Here is a 19,319-nt window from a genome sequence, read left to right on the forward strand (position 1 = left end):
CTCTGTGCTGCTGATGAAGTCAGGAGTGCTGGCGTCAGAGTTGCGGTGCCAAGTGGGACCATGTGATGTGTGGTGCCCACAGGTCATGGTGCAAGCAGCGGCTCAGTGATGGTATCAGGTGTCATCGGTGAGACCAGGGTTGCGTTGCAAAGCAGGGCACAGCTCAGTGCGGTTCCGTCAGGTCACGGTGCAGGCAGCGGCGTCATTGATGGAGTTGTGGTGGTTTTTCTTCTGCTGCAGCAAAAAACGCAGTTCCCAGTGCTATAGTCAGATGAATTGGAAGTCTTTGATATCCCCGAGACTTCCAACAGGAGGCAAGCTCTAAGTCAAGCTCTTGGAGAAACTTCACAAGCAGGATACACAGCAAAGTCTAGCCTTTGTCTTCTCCACAGCAGAAACAGCAGCTGCAGGCTAACCCAGCAAAGGGGCAGTACTCCTCCTAGCTATTCAGATCTTTTCCTAGGCAGAGGTTCCTCTTGATTAAGACGTATTCTCACAGTTGGGAGTTTTGGATCCACTTCTTAAATTAATTTCAGCCTTTTAAGTAGGCAAACTTCAAAGGAAAGTGTTGGTTGTTCATAAGATTGTACCTGCCCAGGGCAGGCTCCAGACGCACTCCAGAGAGTCGGAGACTGCATTGTGTCAGGACAGACACAACCCTTTCATATGCAGGTGTCAGCTCCTCTCTCCCACTCTAGCCCAGGAAGACCCATCAGGATATGCAGGTCACACCTCAGCTCCCTTTGTGTCACTGTCTAGAACGAAAGCACAACCAGCCCAACTGTCAGTCTGACCCAGACATGGATTCAGCAGCTAAGCAGAGGCACAGAGTGGTTAAGCAAGAAATTCCCACTTTCTAAAAGTGGCATTTTCAAACTGACAATCTAAAAACCAACTTCACTAAAAGATATATTTTTAAATTGTGAGTTCCATATCCCTATCTGCTCCCAATGGTAAATTACACTTAAGAGGAATTTAAATGCAGCCCCCATGTTAACATATTTGGAGAGAGAGGCCTTGCAAAAGTGAAAAACAAAGTTGGCAATATATCAGAACATGCAAAAAACACTGGTAAATGTCCTCCCTTTTAAATACACTGCACCCTGCCCATAGGGCTGCCTTGGGCCTACTATAGGGGTGACATATGTAGTCAAAAAGGAAGGCGTGGGCCTGGAACGTGGATGCCCAAGCCAGGTTAAAATGGCAGTTTAAAACTGAACACAGAGACACTGCAGTGGCAGGTCTCGCTTAGTTGGACTCTTGCTCTAGGCAAGACTGCTGGTTTAGGGATGACAGCACTTGTTTGTAGGTGACTAGGCCAATCCTACAACAAGTCGCAACTGTCGACCCATCCCTCCCGGCTCACAAGCAGTACCTCACCAAAAACCTACACAGTAAAAGGTGATTTGTGGCAGCCTTTACGCATGGACTCAAGAGTGTGACATATCAGGGAGGTCTTGGTTAAACAGAGATTACCCCTTTCTCACATGAGCAACAAGTCTCATTCACACACAGGCAATGAGGGAGATGGAGTGAAGTTTTCAACAGGTTTTATTAGCAATGTTGCAATCGACTGTAAATTGCATGAGCTGCAATGATTAGGATGATGAACAATGCAAGAAACAAATGTAAAAATGAGTCATGAAGAAAAGACCCTCACCATCTTGCCACAACATGAGATATGAAGTAGGCCCTCATACCCTAGCATGATGAACCTAATCTCTAACAGAAAGAGAGCTGGGTATGTTAATCCTAATCTGCCAGTACCATGTCCATGAGAAGAGGCCCCCCAACCCGTGTTACCTTGGAATGCGGTCTCTAGATCAGACTCCGTGGGGGCACAAAGGCTGGGTGTGCATCAAGACGACCTGTAGCACAGATAGCGCTGATGGCATCTGGTAGGAATCCCTCCGATTATCTTGTCTGCATCGGATGTATTTATACAGATCTTGTAGGACCCCTGACGCAGGTATGTTCCCAAACAATGGATAAGAAGGCATGCTTGGGGCAGCAATTATATAAACAATTCCCTGAAAGGGTACATTATGTTACTGTCACACGTAAGTGGGAAAGTACATAATGTGAATACCTAGCTATATCACTTGTCTTTGATGCTGATAGTGACGCTTTCACAGTGGCATTGAGATTGTGAAATCTGATTTACAGGCCCTTAGCACCTCTAGTGCACTTTACTAGGGACTTCCTAGTAAATCAAATATACCAATCATGGAAAAGCCAATTACCAATACAATTTAGACATGGAGCATGTACAGTTTAGCACTGGTCAATAGTGGTAAAGTGCCCAGAGTCCTAAAACCAGGAAAAAAAAAAAAAAAATCATAAACAAATAGGAGGAAGGCAGCAAAAAGTTTGGGGGTGGGGGTGGCCCTGTAAAAAGGGCCAGGTCCATCACATTTGCTATGGCTTCCCTGTACACTCACTATGCCTAATAATTGACAAAGACATAGTAGGGGCATATGTGTTCATGCACCTATGCCCTCACATATACTATAGTGCACCCTGCTTTTAGGGCTGTAAGGTGACTTACCCATACTGCATGCAGTGTGGGTGGGCGGGGACCCTAGCTGAGGGCCCTGTCAACTTTGCAATCTTGGAGTATACCTTGTCAAGCACTTGCAATGGCATTCTGCATGAGGCTGGTGTGGGGCGTCTCTCAGAGTAGCACAATTGGTATTGCAGCTCTGGGGGAACCCTCTTCAGTACCCATGTTCTAGGTACCAGGGGTACCATTTACTAGGGACTCACAGGAGTGGCTGAGGTACCATAGTACAGTTTTAGGGGAAAGAGATGTAGCCTTGGGAACATAGGCAAAAAGTGGTGGGCTAACCATGTTTAAAGTGGCCTTTCTCACAGGTGGGTTGCACTGGAGTGAGGTGGATTGACTGAACTGCAGTGGGTGGAGCAGGGTGAGTGTATTGGATTTGTGTGAAATGGACTGAAGTGGGATGGGCTGGATTGGTGAAGGGTGGATTGGAATGGAGCAGATTTAGACTGGAGTGGGACAGGTTGTTTTGGATTGCAGTGGGGCAGACTGTTTTGGAATGGAGCAAATTGGAGTGGGGCAGATTGTTTTAGACTGGGGAATATTTTAGTGGGCAGATTGTTCCATGCTGGAGTGGGGCAGATTGGAGTAGGCAGATTCTTTTGGAGTGGGGCAGATTGTTTTGGATTGGCGTGGGGCAGACTGTTTTGGATTAGAGTGGGGCAGATTGAAGTGGGGTACATTGGAGTGGGGCAGATTGTTCCATGCTGGAGTGGGGAAGATTGGAGTAGGCAGATTCTTTTGGAGTGGGGCAGATTGTTTTGGATTGGCGTGGGGCAGACTGTTTTGGATTGGCGTGGGGCAGACTGTTTTGGTTTGAAGTGGGGTACATTGGAGTGGGGCAGATTGGAGTAGGCAGATTCTTTTGGAGTGGGGCAGATTGTTTTGGATTGGCGTGGGGCAGATTGTTTTGGATTGGCGTGGGGCAGATTGTTTTGGATTGAAGTGGGGCAGATTCAAGTGGGGTACATTGGAGTGGGGCAGATTGGAGTAGGCGGATTCTTTTGGAGTGGGGCAGATTGTTTTGGATTGGCGTGGGGCAGACTGTTTTGGATTGGCGTGGGGCAGATTGAAGTGGGGTACATTGGAGTGGGGCAGATTGGAGTAGGCAGATTCTTTTGGAGTGGGGCAGATTGTTTTGGATTGGCGTGGGGCAGACTGTTTTGGATTAGAGTGGGGAAGATTGTTTTGGTTTGAAGTGGGGCAGATTGTTTTGGACTGGCGTGGGGTGGGAGGATTAGAGAGTGATTGATTGGGGTGTGATGGACTGGGGTGAGAGGTTTGGAGTGGGGTGGATTGGCTTGGTCTGAGGTGGAATGGACTGAGCGGAGTGGGGTTGGTTGGGTGTACTGGATTGAGTGGGGTGTATTGGATTGAGTGGTTTAGAGTTGGGTAAACTCAGACTAGGTTGGAGTGAGATTGGGGTGTACTGCATGATTATGTGTTAAAGCATAATTTTAGAAATTACACATAAGAAAGAAACAATGTTGCTTTGCAATATTTAGAACAAGATAATTGTCATCCTTTCAGAACAGCGCCCACAAGCAAAAACATGAGTGCAAAGTGAGAAAAGTAGACTTGGCAAAATAAAAGAAACAAGTTATCTATAGAAAATAAAACTTTGTAATTGTGTTTGTTCTGCTGGGCACATTTTTGACAGTCTCATGCCTCCTGTTTGCAGGGCCCCAAAAGTTACAAAGTACCACCACAAACATGTCAGGAGCAGCAGACATGCACTGATTAAATTGAATCAACCAATGCTTACAGTCCATATCAACATGAACTCTCATTTCTGATTTGACGTACATTATTATTCTGTAGTTTCTGATCACCTTTTGTTTATAGATTTTTTTGTCACCTGAGGAGTGCAGTTTCTGTTAATATTAAATGGAAAGATTTGGAATCACAAACATACTGAGGCGATGAAGATTATGCAACGAATTTGAAACACAGCAGAGCCGAACTCTGACTTATAATATAATCCACAGTGAAAGAAAGCCTTGCACTGTTTTAGGTGTGCACAGTGTATAATAGGAACACGCAACAGTGCTATATCGGATAGAAGGGCACAAACTAAGATGCATTCACTGTAGCCCGAATGGGACATTTACACATGGAATGAAGTAATTTGTGTACACACACACGTATAATATAGAGAGGCCCCAAACACAAACAATCCCCACCAAGGTGGCAGCATATTCACCTGGTTCATTAAAATGCTGAGCTGATACTCAAGTCAAGACTTTTCAAGCTATAACCCAAGTCAAACTGATGAGCTCAGTCCTGGAAATATAACTGCTGCCTCCAAATCCTAAAGCACTCCCACAAGGTCACAGTGCCTCCAGGTTTAGAATCCGTGAACGTTAATCTCTGGTGCACTGCTGGTGCGCACAGATGTGGATCCTGAGTAAGGCTAGACGGGTGTGGTTTGCTTGGAATTATGGTACTTGCTATTTCACTATTCATTCCTTTTATGAAACTACTGTTTCACTATTGCTTAAGCTCACTGGACGAATATAACAATTTGGTTCAACGGCTCTAAATAGAAGAGCCAGAGCACCTCTGCTAGGAAGAGCACCTCTCATGAAGATCATCATCGCAAGGCCCACAAACCCATCTATTACAGTGCAGACACTCAGCTAAACCAGATTTTCCTATTTTTTTAAGAGTGCCTCCAATGAGGCAAAGCATGTGAGCCCCTCTTTTTTTAAAATGTTATTTTACTTATTTTGATGGTGCTTAATTATGCTGTTTTGAATCATGCAAACTCTTGTACGCAATTAACAACATGGGTCTGCGCCAGGGAGAAGCAAAGAACTCTACTATTTCTAGTAATGATTTAACTACAAGCAAACAAGGTGAAAATAAATTAGCTGCATGACCGATGAGCTTGAAGAGGCAAAATTGGTAACTGGGCTTGAATAAAAGATAATAAATAAATAGAAGCTGGGAAGCTAAATTTGCAATGATTTCTTGATTTACATTATTGTAAAAGACTGTAAAGTTGGATACTTCTGACAAAACAGCATACAAGGCTTTGTGAAAAGTCCTCCTTGAGGAGATTTAGTTTGAAAGGGCAAGGAATGTGCAGGAGATGGGGAAATTTGAGAAATCAATACAATGTTCCACAGTAACTTGACTACTTTGAAGTAATTTAAAAGCACTTCCCACAACTGCCTCCCACATTCTGTAAATCAGGAAACTATCTAGTGGAACTTTAAAATAACAAAACACGGGGGGACTACTCCTTGTAGGGATTATTTATTTAAAACTTTTGGGGATTGATTCTACCACTGCATGTCCAGTGGAACAGTTTAATATAAATAGAACAAAGGGAAGTAAATAAAATCTATAGATAGAAATTGTTCTACGTCAAAACAACTAAAAATCTAGTGCATTTCCCAGCAGTAAAAGACAGCACCCTTCAGCTGCTCAGCGTGGTTCATCCTATTAAAAAACAAAACAAAAAAAAACACAACACACATTATAAAGAGTTCACACATAACTGTTTCAGTCTCAAAGGTCTTCTCTTTCACACCATGAAAGTGATGTTGGACTTTGTTGACCATCACAGTGTAGAAGCCACATACATTCCAGTCTATGTTGGGATTGGTGTCTTTGCTGTCACAAGTGAATGTCACAATACAGTAATGTGGGTGACAGTTCTGGGGGTGGCAGTCTTCACTTTTGCAAGCCACTGAAAAACAGTATATCCATCTGCGGCAACATAGGTCTTGACTTTGTTGTACTGGCATGGTCCGATATAGGCCAAGGTGTTTACCTTTGCTGTCACAGGCCAAAGCTGCAATATGGGAATATTTTGGTTGATATTCAGATTGAGGTATTAATGGACCCGAAACCATTTTTGTGTTATAGGTGATGCAGAGTTCTTACAGGTCTCCCTCATGCGGTAGTCTGCACTCCTGCATAAAGTCCCCACTGCTATGGCCCTATAATAGGAACTTGTCAGTCTTTATTTAGGGTGCTGTCTTCCATCACAGGTGATGGCTGCATTCAAAGAACACGTTAGTGTACATCGAGCTTGTCATCTTTCCACATAAAAGGAATATACTAATCTATGTATAGGTACCTATTACAGGGTGTAATGCTAGAATATATTTGCCCCTACTGTAGCCGTTTCATGGATTGCGCTGAGCTCAGGGATGTATTTATCAGGCACTTGTTGCCACTCCTGCAGGAGGGCAACACAGGCTACAGCCCTTTAAAAGATACATCAGTCTGTATTAAGGTCGCTTTCTTGGTCATAGTCCATGTCGCGGTCTGTACCAGAGGATGCAGTGGTGGTAAATATTAGTCTATATCAAGATCACTATCTTGGCTGTTGCCCTCGACCGCAGTGTCACGAATAGTGCCAAGCACTGGGCGGTCCTTATCAGGCAGCAGTCCGAACTCTTGCAGAAAGGCCTCCAGGTCCATTGCATAGAAGTCCTCACCTAGCTGGTCGGTGAGGCGCACAAAGTTTCCGATAAGCTCCCCTGCCCTGTAGGCAAGCAGAGCTGGCAGGGCACTGCCAGTGAACCTGGCACTGGTACCCAACAGGGAGCTCCTCACCCTGCAGAACTTGATGGCTGGATACTCGGTGGCTAGGCAGGCCATGCACCCATGGAGAGCCTCAGCCCCCCGTACATTATCCTCATAGATGTGCACAAGCACCAGAGTGTGCAGCGACTCCTTGTCCAAAGCGTCAAGGAAGTCCTCGCTGCTGGAGATGTCCAGGACCTGCCCAAAGCATGGGCCACTGCGCTGCTGCCGGCGCATCTCTTCCATACGCTGCAGTCGGTAATGCTGCAGGAAGTCCTCATCGTCCACTGGAGGGCAGGGGTTGCTGGAGCCCTGGGAGCTGACCTTGCCATCTATCTGGTCCTGCAGATCCTTGTGCCTCTGCTTCTCCTTCTCTTCGTCCAGGTGGGAGCGGCATGTCATGGAGAGGCGCTTGATGAGCTGTTCCATCTCTTGGCTCTGTGCGGCCTGCTGCTCAGTCTGCATCTGCTTGTACCGGCGCCAGTCGTTGATCACGCCCTTGGGGCCAGTGTTAATGGACATGCCATCCTGGCTGATCTCTGGCTCTAACTCGGTGGAGCTCTGGCCCTGGATCCTGGGCCCCACGTCCTCCTCCTTCTCACTGTCCTCATCCTCACTGCTGCTGTAATAATACTGGGCCTTCTCGCCCAACAGCTTGTCGTCCAGTGTGGTCATCGTGTCTACGCAGCTGGCCCTGGAGTCTTGTATCTGACACTGAGCTGTTGGTGCTTTCTTAAGGTATGGAGGTCGTCAAGTGCAAAAGGACTGTGGATGACAAAGCCTTAGAAAGCTCGACAGCACTGCAGGTGATAGAATTTGTGGCAACTTTATGATAGTACCTTAGAGCTCTTTAACACTGGATGAGAGGATGATAAAGGCTGTCAGCACTGTGGAAGATAGACCAGGGGGTACTGGACGATATAGCCCGTTAGCTCTGCACGACTGATCCTGTGGGCACTGGATGGTAGAGCCTTGGACTTAGTCTATCCGCACTGGATGGGAAGAGGATACCCCTTAGAGCCAGACAGCACAGTCTTGGAGCCCGTCTGCACCTGATAAGACGACGATAGCACCTTGGAGTGGTTCTGATAGCGCCTTGGAGCGCTTCTGATAGCGCCTTGGAGCCCGTCAGCACATGATGAGAGGATGATAGCGCCTTGGAGCGCTTCTGATAGCGCCTTGGAGCCCGTCAGCACCGGATGAGAGGATGATAGCGCCTTGGAGCGCTTCTGATAGCGCCTTGGAGTCCGTCAGCACCGGATGAGAGGATGATAGCGCCTTGGAGCGCTTCTGATAGCGCCTTGGAGCCCGTCAGCACCGGATGAGAGGATGATAGCGCCTTGGAGCGGTTCTGATAGCGCCTTGGAGTCCGTCAGCACCGGATGAGAGGATGATAGCGCCTTGGAGCGCTTCTGATAGCGCCTTGGAGTCCGTCAGCACCGGATGAGAGGATGATAGCGCCTTGGAGCGCTTCTGATAGCGCCTTGGAGTCCGTCAGCACCGGATGAGAGGATGATAGCGCCTTGGAGCGCTTCTGATAGCGCCTTGGAGCCCGTCAGCACCGGATGAGAGGATGATAGTGCCTTGGAGTGGTTCTGATAGCGCCTTGGAGCCCGTGAGCACCGGATGAGAGGATGATAGCGCCTTGGAGTGGTTCTGATAGCGCCTTGGAGTCCGTCAGCACCGGATGAGAGGATGATAGCGCCTTGGAGTCCGTCAGCACCGGATGAGAGGATGATAGCGCCTTGGAGCGCTTCCGATAGCGCCTTGGAGCCCGTCAGCACCGGATGAGAGGATGATAGCGCCTTGGAGTGCTTCTGATAGCGCCTTGGAGCCCGTCAGCACCGGATGAGAGGATGATAGCGCCTTGGAGTCCGTCAGCACCGGATGAGAGGATGATAGCGCCTTGGAGTCCGTCAGCACCGGATGAGAGGATGATAGAGCCTTGGAGTGGTTCTGATAGTGCCTTGGAGCCCGTCAGCACATGATGAGAGGATGATAGCGCCTTGGAGCGCTTCTGATAGCGCCTTGGAGCCCGTCAGCACCGGATGAGAGGATGATAGCGCCTTGGAGTGGTTCTGATAGCGCCTTGGAGTCCGTCAGCACCGAATGATGAGCCCAGGCCCAGTGAGAGGCACAGATTCTCCGGGGACAGCAGCTGCGGCTCCTCGGGGGGGGGGGTCTCCTCTCCGGAAGGGGCGGGGCCTTCCTCGGGCTGCGGGGGCCTCGGTGAGACGGGGCCCTCCTCTCGGGTGCAGGGGGTGCTCTCTCTGGCGGGGGCGCAGCGCTCTCCGCGGGGGCACGGACGAGGCTCCGGACAGACCCTCAGCTCCTCGCACCGCTCTGAGCCGCTGCTGATCGGCTTACGTCGGGAGCCGACACTTCCGTCCACCGAAGCCTCTGATTGGCTGCCTCTATCTTCTCTCCGTTATCGTCGCTGTGATTGGCTGATTCTAATCCACACTATGACCGGCTGCTTCTGTCCTGTTTTACGGATTGGCTGCCATCCTCGCTTTTATTGGCTGCTTCTATTCGTGCTCTGATTGGTTGTTTCTATCCCCGCGGAGAGTGGCAGCGCTTCTCTCTGTGATTGGCTGGATGGAGAGCTGGATCCGCTTCCGGGTCAGCGGCGGCAGCGCAGCACAGGCAGAGCCCCGAGGCCCGCGGAAGTCAGGGCTCGTTATTGTTTCTCAGGATGCGGCGGGCGGAGGAGCCCAAAGCACCGGAGCGTGCAGAGGGGCTCCCCGAACACTGGACACGGCTCTCAGGGTCACAGGCCTGGACGCTTCATCCGCTGCGGGTCTACCGTCTGGGCCGCTTAGTCCTGTTGGTGTCATGGGGCAAAGGTGACTACAACTCCCACAATGCAAAGCGCCCACCTGGGCGCCTGTGGCCCTGGGCCTCTCGAGCGCTCCCCTAAAGCTGCACTACGTCATCTGTGGCCACCCCTGCCACGGCCCACGCTTCTCGCGTTAGAGTCACTCATGTCACTCACTTGTCCGCATCCGACCCGAGATCATCACAAGTCCGCTGACCCCAGCCTACGGTTACTTTGAAAGTGACTGTTCATAAGTAACATTACCTCCATCCTACTTTCTTTGACTTACATTTCATTATATTAAAAAACGAGTCCTTTGATTCATACGTGCACCTTGTTCATTTAAGAAGAATAAAACGATGTTACATACAACGCGCCGTCCCTGGGGACATGTTGCACGTGTGCTGATTGCAGTTTAAGAAAGTCCCATTGGCACCAAGCTTGTCTCCTCCGAAGGCAAGTGCGTGCTCCAATCACATCATAAACTCTAAACAAGTCAATGGTTATAAAAACAGCATCAGCAGATTATAACTTTTTATAGTTCTCATTGTTTTTAATACTTTTACTGTCGTTTAGTTGTGTGACCCCCTCTAGCGGTCACAAAGAGGCAGTCCATTGTACCTTCAAGTTAATGTTGATAAACACACTTTTATGGTGTGTGTGCTCTGTTTCTACTCTGCTGATGTAAAGACAGATGGAGTCACCTCTGAGAGTTCTTCTGTTCACAGAGCAGGCAGCAGGCAAACAACAGATTACTTTAAATGACAGAGTGCTCAGTGGACCACATTGTTATCAGTGGAGGGTATCAGCTTGCATGCAACAGTAGGCTTGTACTACTACCGGCCTGCTAGCCTTCCTCCGACCAGTCATCTCATCTGTACTAACCGTGACTGGAGTGGAAGGCACAATCTGCTAGAAATTAGAGCATTTAATACACATGTTCCCCTTTTTCAATCTACCCCCTTGCTGTACGATTGTCTGCAGTGCTTCTGAGTGGTGATTGTAATTTGCCAGGCTCTTACATTTCTATGAATGGGCCATTTGTCACCTATGTAGGATACTGATGTCTCTTGTGATTTTGAGATAACACTGCTGCGCCAGACAACAGTGCAATTAAATCTATGATGGAACCACAAATATATCCAGAACCACTCAGCTAGACAATGTAAATCTATTAGTGACTTTGTATGACTACCTCAGTCGTGTGCCTTGTAGCAGTTTTAAGGTACTTTCCAGGCTACCACATAAAAAGAGGCTGAAATGTGAAATCTGCCCGATTACGTATGTGATCATCATCATGCTAGGGTTGCACAGCAGCTCCAAAGACTTATAAGACGAATTGCAGTTGTGGCTGCACAAAAAGCCAAGCCTTGATCTTTTTCCTAAAAGAAGACTTCGAAAAGAGTGAATGAAGCTCAAGTGAGAGCTTCCTTCACACACAAGCAGCAAGAAGGCAGAAGGAGCAACTACCCCTCCTTAAGTACCTAATTCTCAGCACCACAGAAAACAAGTTCCCAGTGGAGTGAAGTGCTCTAGCCAGAATATAGTGTTGCAATCTGTTCACCAAAGTGTGTACCAAAGATTTTAAAAGAATGCCGTTTTTTTACAGCCAGCCGTTGCAAAGAGCTTACATAAGGGGAAAACTGATATCATTAAAGGAAGTTTGAGAATGAGCAGAGCAGCAACTTTATAAACAGTCTGAAAACACTTAATCAAGTAATCTGGGATGCCCAGGTAGAGAACTTTGGCATAGGCCAGCCTGGCTATAATAAGGGCATGGACACTGTTTTCCTAGTGGACAAAAACTGAACTGCAAGAATTCCTTCAGAAAGTGCAACTGACCGAAACAGATTACAACCACCATGGACACCTGTGGTAGAAAAGATAACTGATTATCAAATTTCACCCCAAGGTTGTTAACCACAGCTGAAGAAAAATGTGGAATGGAGCTAGATCAGGCCAACAGTCAAGTTGAAAAGTCCTAAATAAAAAGAGATCTGTCTTCTCTGTTTTACACAGAATATGATTGAAGTATAGCCTGATCAAAATAAAATGTCATTAATTGTGTCACGTGTAGGAGTAAAATGTCACACAGCAGCCCAATGAAAAGACCGAAATGTCACACCTAGATAAAATAAAAACTTGGAAGATGTGTATTGTCGTAGGACTCCTACCATGGGGGAAAGACTGCTTGGTTTTGGGCAGCAGCACCACTGTTTGTGGGTGACTGAGTCAGTCCTACACGAACTAGAAGCTGTTGGCCAACCTTCTCGACTAGCTAGCTGTACCTCACCCAAACCTAGTCCTGATTTCTGGCAGCCTAGAGACATAACACTCAGACTCCTCAGGGAAGTCGGGGTCGACAGGTCACACCCCTTTCTCTCATGTACAGAAGTTCTCATAAACATGAAGGCAAATGAAGAAATCCAGGAAAAGTTTCACTACATTTTATTGAAACAACTGCATCCTAGTGTATAAAACATGAACTGCAATTGTTAGGAGCATGAAATATAGCACAGCGATGAATATGCCCATTAGTGTGAAAAATATAAACAGTCCCAACATCCTGGAATAAGCATGAATCTAGTGATTCCTACCTATGTCCCAATCTCTAAACCTGAGAGCATGTTGGTGTGTAGCTCTTCTGCCTGTCCCAGTCTAAAGGAGGAATCCCGACCCCATACCTGAAGTGCAGCAGGAGTTTGTCTGTTATTCTGCTGTCAATCTTCCCGATTAGGTGGAACAAAAAAACAGGGTTGGAGTAGCTGTGGACAAGATGGCAGAGAGCATGCGATGGCTCTGGCTGGAATCCACTCTGCTCTCCTTTGGCCTGTGTAGTGTTGTTATAATAAAACATTGTTAGAAATGGGGTCTCTAGTTGGTAGTAGGTTTGCACCCTGTCCAAGTAGGGACTCTCACTCTAGTCAGGATAAGGGAGATACCCGCTCAGATAACCCCTGCTCACCCCCTTGGAAGCTTGGCACGAGCAGTCGGACTTATCTCAGAAGCAATGTTTAAAGCATTTGCACATAACACACAGTAACACGGTGAAAACACTACAAAAGGACACCACAACAGTTTTAGAAAAATAGCCAATATTTATCTATTTAAAAAAAGACCAGATACGATAAAAATCCAACATACAGTATTAAAAATATGAATTCTGCAAGATTTACTCAAAAATACAGTTCCTTGTAGTCAATAGGTCCACCTGCGGGTATCATTGCGTCGTGAGCAACAAAACCTACAGTTCAGGCCGGCTGCTGTGTTGCGTGCCGGCTACAGTATCAGGAAGACCCTTAAGCAGTACCTTGGACTTGTAGGGTGTCATGATCCTCACGGTGAGCTCCGGAGAGCGGCGTCGGTTCCAGAGTTGGTGCAGGAGTCATCGAGCCCTTGAAGTCACACGCCTTGCGGATCGAACTCCCGGCTGATGAAGTCAGGAGCTCGGGCGGGGATGGCATCGGGGCTGCAGTGCGAAGCTGGACGATGCGACATACGTGCCCACAGGTCACGGTTCAGGAAGCGGCTCAGTGACAGCGTCCAGCGGGGTCAGTGAGACCAGGGCTGCGGTGTGAAGTGGGGTGGTACAACGTGGGGTGTCGGCAGGTCATGGTGCAGGCAGTGTCATCGTCGTTGCGGAAGCGATGTCGTTGGTAGGCTCAAGCCATGGGTGCGGGATGGGATGGTGCTTCGTGACCCTCACAAGCGGTGTCCACAGGCCACGGTGCAGGCAGGGATGCCTGGTGACAACAATGGAGTCGATGGTGCTGGCATCGGTGGACAGGCTTCGGTGCAGGATGGTGCTTTGTGCTCCTCACAAGCGGTGTCCACAGGACACGGTGCAGGCAGCAGTGCCAGTGTCAGCAGGAGCGTCGTCGTCAGGGAGGCCCAGGCTGCGCTGTGAGCAGGCGATGCTGGAGTGTGGGGCTCATGGGTTGTGGTGCAAGCCGTGGCTCCGTTAAGTCCTCTGATAACGGCGTCGGTGAGACCAGGGTTGCGATGCGAAGTAGGGAAATGAGACTCCGTGCGGCGGCGGCAGGTCACAGTGCAGGCCAGCGGCGTCTTTGCCGGTGTTACAGTGGTTTCTCCTCTTGAACAGCACAAAACGCACAGTTCCCAGTGCTGCAGGTCGAGGAAACTGAAGTCTTTAGTGTCCCTGAGACTTCCCACAGGAGGAAAGCTCTACTCCAAGCCCTTGGAGAATTTTCTCAAGCAGGGCACACAGCAAAGTTCATCCTTTGCACACTTTTCAGGCAGAAGCAGCAACTGCAGGCCAGTCCAGCAAAGCAACACAGCAAAGGGATAGTACTCCTCCTTCAGCTCTTCTCCTCTCAGAGGTTCCTCTTGATTCCAGAAAGATTCTAAAAGTCTGGGGTCTTCTTCTTATACCCTGTTCTGCCTTTGAAGTGGGCAAACTTCAAAGCAAAGTCTCAAGGGTTTGCAAGATCCTTCCTTGTCCAGGCCAGGCCCCAGACACTCACCAAGGGGTCGGAGACTACATTGTGTGAGGGCAGGCACAGTCCTTTCAGGTGTAAGTGACCACTCCTCCCCTCCAGCTCAGATGGCTCATCAGGATATGCTGGCTACACCCCGCCCCCTTTTGTGTCACTGTCTAGAGAGGTGCAAAACAGCCCAACAGTCAAACTGACCCAGACAGACAATCCACAAGTAGGCAGAGTCACAGAATGGTATAAGCAAGAAAATGTTTACTTTCTAAAAGTGGCATTTTCAAACAGACAATTAAAAAAAACAACTTCACTAAAAGATGTATTTTTAAATTGTGAGTTCAGATACCCTAAACTCCACATTTTTATCTGCTCTCAAAGGGGAATCTGCGCTTTAAGGATATTTAAAGGCATCCCCCATGTTAACCTATGAGAGAGATAGGCCTTCCACAGTGAAAACTGAATTTGGCAGTATTTCACTGCCAGGACATATAAAACACATTAGTATATGTCCTACCTTAAACATGCACTGCACCCTGCCCATGGGGCTACCTCGGGCCCACGTTAGGGGTGCCAGATGTAGTAAAAGGGAAGGTTTAGGCCTGGCAAGTGGGTACACATGCCAAGTCGAATTGGCAGTTTGAAACTGCACTCACGGACACTGCAGTGGCAGGTCTGAGCAATGTTTACAGGGCTGCTAATGTGGGTGGCACAACCAGTCCTGCAGGCCCACCAGTAGCATTTGATTTACAGTCACTGGGCACCCCAGTGCACTTTACTAGTGACTTACCAGTAAATCAAATATGCCAATCATGGAAATCCAATCAACAGTCCAATTTAACTAGGGAGCACTTGCACTTTAGCACTGATTAGCAGTGGTAAAGTGCGCACAGACAATAAGCCAGCAAAAACAGAGTCCAAAACCAGGAGGTCAGAAGGCAAAAAGGCAGGGGAGACACGCCACAAAGCAGCCAGGTCTAACACCCTTCTTACATGCTACTATGGGGGAGAATCAATCATGTGTCAGGTTTCCCTCCTTGCATGCTACTATGGGGGAGAGTCAGTCACGTGTCAGGTTTCCCTTGTTACGTGCTACTATGGAGGAGAGTCAATCACGTGTCAGGTTTCCCTTGTTACATGCTATTATGGGGAGAGTCAATCATGTGTCAGGTTTCCCTCCTTACATGCTACTATGGGGGAGAGTCAATCACGTGTCAGGTTTCCCTTGTTACATGCTACTATGGAGGAGAGTCAATCACTTGTCAGGTTTCCCTTGTTACATGCTATTATGGGGGAGAGTCAATCACGTGTCAGGTTTGCCTCCTTACATGCTACTATAGGGGGAGAGTCAATCACATGTCAGGGTTCCTTTGTTACATATTACTTTCGGGAGAGTCAATCACGTCAGGTTTCCCTTGTTACATGCTACCATGGGGGTGTGTCAATCACGTGTCAGGTTTCCCTCCTCACATGCTACTGTGGGGAGAGTCAATTGCGTGTAGGTTTCCCTTCTCACATGCTACTATAGGGGGAGAGTCAATAACGTGTCAGGTTCCTCTTGTTACACGCTACTATGGGGAGAGTCAATCATGTGTCAGGTTTCCTTTGTTACATGCTACTATGGGGGGAGTCAATCATGTGTCAGGTTTCCCCCCTTACATGTTACTATGGGGAGAGTCAATTGCATGTTAGGTTTCCCTCCTTACATGCTACTATGGAGGAGAGTCAATCATGTGTCAGGCTTCCCTCCTTACATGCTACTGTGGGGGAGAGACAATCACATGTAGGTTTGCCTTGTTACATGCTACGATAAGGGGAGAATCAATCCCATGTATGTTTCCCTTATCACATGCTACTATAGAGGGAAAGTCAATCACGTGTCATGTTTCCCTTGTTACATACAACTATGGGGGAGAGTCAATCAAGTGTCATGTTTCTCTTGTTACATGCTACTATGGGAGAGAGTCAATCACATGTCAGGTTTTCCTTGTGACTTGCTACTATGGGGGAGAGTCAATCATGTGTCAGGTTTGCATTGGTACATGCTACTATGGGGGAGAGACAATCACGTGTCAGGATTCCCTCCCTAAATGCTACTATGGGGGAGAGTCAATCACATGGCAGGTTTCCCTTGTTTCATGCTACTGTGGGGGAGAGTCAGTCACATGTCAGGTTTCCCTTGTTGCATGCTACCAAGGGGGCGAGTCAATCACGTGTCAGGTTTCCCTCCTTACATGCTACTATGGGGGAGAGTCAGTCAAGTGTCATGTTTGCCTTGTTACATGCTACACTGGGAGAGAGTCAATCAGGTGTCAGATTTCTCTTGTTACATGCTACTCTAGGGGTAGAGTCAACCACATATCAGGTTTCCCTTGTTACATGCTACTATGGGGGAGAGTCACTCATGAGTCAAGTTTCCCTCCTTACATGCTACTATGGGGGACAGTCAATCACATGTCAGGTTTCCCTTGTTACATGCTACTATGGGGGAGAGTCAGTCACGTGTCAGGTTTCCCTCCTTACATTCTACCGTGGAGGAGAGTCAATCGTGTGTAGATTTACCTTGTTACATGCTACTATGGGGAGAGTCAATCATGCATTAGGTTTCCCTTCTTACATGCTACTATGGGGGAGAGTCAATCATGTGTAGGTCTCTCTTGTTACATGCTACTATGGGGGAGAGTCAATCATGAGTGGGAGTTCCCTCCTTACATGCTACTATGGGGAGAGTCAATCAAGCATTAGGTTTCTCTTCTTACATGCTACTATGGGGGAGAGTCAATCACGTGTAGGTTTCTCTTGTTACATGCTACTACGGGGGAGAGTCAATCTCGAGTCGGATTTCTCTCCTTACATGCTACTAGGGGGAGAGTCAATCATGCATTAGGTTTCCCTTCTCACATGCTACTATGGGGGATAATCAATCATGTGTAGGTTTCTCTTGTTACATGGTACTATGGGGGAGAGTCAATCACAAGTCAGATTTCCCTCCTTACATGCTACTATGGGGGAGAATCAATTACGTGTCAGGTTTTCCTCCTTACATGCTACTGTATAGGAGAGTCAATCGCGTGTAGATTTACCTTGTTACATGCTACTATGGGGAGAGTCAACCATGAATGAGGTTTCCCTTCTTACATGCTACTATGGGGGAGAGTCAATCATGAATGAGGTTTCCCTTCTTACATGCTACTATGGGGGAGAGTCAATCATGTGTAGGTTTCTCTTGTTACATGCTACTATGGGGGAGAGTCAATCACAAGTCAGATTTCCCTCCTTACATGCTACGATAAGGGGAGAATCAATCATGTGTCAGGTTTTCCTCCTTACATGCTACTGTATAGGAGAGTCAATCACGTGTAGATTTACCTTGTTACATGCTACTATGGGGAGAGTCAATCATGAATGAGGTTTCCCTTCTTACATGCTACTATGGGGGAGAGTCAATCACGTGTAGGTTTCTCTTGTTACATGCTACTATGGGGGAGAGTCAATCATGAGTCAGGTTTCCCTCCTTACATGCTACTATGGGGGAGAATCAATTACGTGTCAGGTTTCCCTCCTTACATGCTACGATAAGGGGAGAATCAATCACGTGTCAGGTTTTCCTCCTTACATGCTACTATGGGGTAGAATCAATCGCGTGTCAGGTTTCCCTCCTTACATGCTACTGTGGGGAAGAGTGAATCACATGTCAGGTTTCCCTCCTTACATGCTACTGTGGGAGAGAGTCAATCACGTGTAGGTTTCCCTTGTGACATGCTACTATTGGGAAGAGTCCATAACTTGTCAGGTTTCCTTTGTTACATGCTACTGTGTGGGAGAGTCAATCATGTGTCAGGTTTCCCTCCTTACATGCTACTGTGGGAGAGAGTCAATAACGTGTCAGGTTTCCCTTGTTACTTGCTACTATGGGGGAGAGTCAATCATGTGTCAGGTTTTCCTCCTCACATTCTACTGTGGGGGAGAGTCAATCACGTGTCAGGTTTCCTTTGTTACATGCTACTATGGGGAGAGTCAATCATGTGTCAGGTTTCCCTCCTTACATGCTACTGTGGGGGAGAGTCAATCACATGTCAGGTTTCCCTCCTTACATGCTACTGTGGGGGAGAGTCAATCACATGTCAGGTTTCCCTCCTTACATGATACTGTGGGGGAGAGTCAATCACGTGGGAGACACCTGCCTCTGCAATGTCAGAAGGACTGAAGCAAAGTAAGTCACATGGCAGAGAAGTTCCTCAAAATGGCTTTTGGTGCTGGAGAAAAGTCAGTCAGACACGTGACTGCACTGTCATGGGTCTGACACTTCCATGCCATGTTTTTAGAGACAGCAACATGTTCTCTCGCAGATCAGGCTGTCTCAGAGCCAATTCTAAGCTATTTGGAGGCACTAATCAATGAAAGTTTAGTACACCGCAGTGAGGTCCATCCCTTGGACATATGAGGTGCTCTGATCAGTGTAACTGCCTGGCCTTGGAGCTGGGGCGGCACAGAGGGTGGGACTCACAATCGTGAGAAAGCAAAGCGGTGGTGAAGAAGCACCTGAGGATGAGTGCATCATGGATGGGGCGGGAGTGAAGAACACAAACGAGAAAAAGCAACACGGATTGTGGTGGAAAGAGAAGTACACGAGGGAGATAGCCGGAAAACACATGCACTCTTGTGGAGTGCTTAAGTACAAGGAAAAATTTAGAGCTTTAAATGTAAGCAGTGGAAGAATAAAAGTAATGCAGTCATGCTCAAGGGAAGGACTATACACAGTAAGAGGAAGGAGAGCCCATGCAAGAGAGGGAATAGCAAGGATTTGCAAAGCCAAAAGGTCCTGCCTTTGGGACCTATTGCCTTTGCCAAGGCCTTTTGACAATGTTGTACACTCCCTGCAAGTTTGTGGGGAGCCTGTGACAGGTTTTGCGCTCGACCTAAAAATAGCATTACCTAGCACTTGTGA

At 47.8% G+C, this 19,319-nt stretch overlaps 1 protein-coding gene across 1 annotated transcript; it reads right to left on the reverse strand.

Annotated features, from left to right (window-relative positions):
- Positions 1-1,533: 1,533 nt before the first annotated feature.
- On the reverse strand, positions 1,534-9,545 carry LOC138248602 (phosducin-like protein). Its single transcript, XM_069202352.1, has one exon. It carries the CDS (start codon positions 7,778-7,780, stop codon positions 6,875-6,877), a length of 906 nt encoding a protein of 301 aa, XP_069058453.1. The 5' UTR covers positions 7,781-9,545; the 3' UTR covers positions 1,534-6,874.
- Positions 9,546-19,319: the final 9,774 nt, after the last annotated feature.

The sequence above is a fragment of the Pleurodeles waltl genome, chromosome 1_1 (genome assembly GCF_031143425.1).
Source record: "Pleurodeles waltl isolate 20211129_DDA chromosome 1_1, aPleWal1.hap1.20221129, whole genome shotgun sequence".
NCBI lineage: Eukaryota > Metazoa > Chordata > Amphibia > Caudata > Salamandridae > Pleurodeles > Pleurodeles waltl.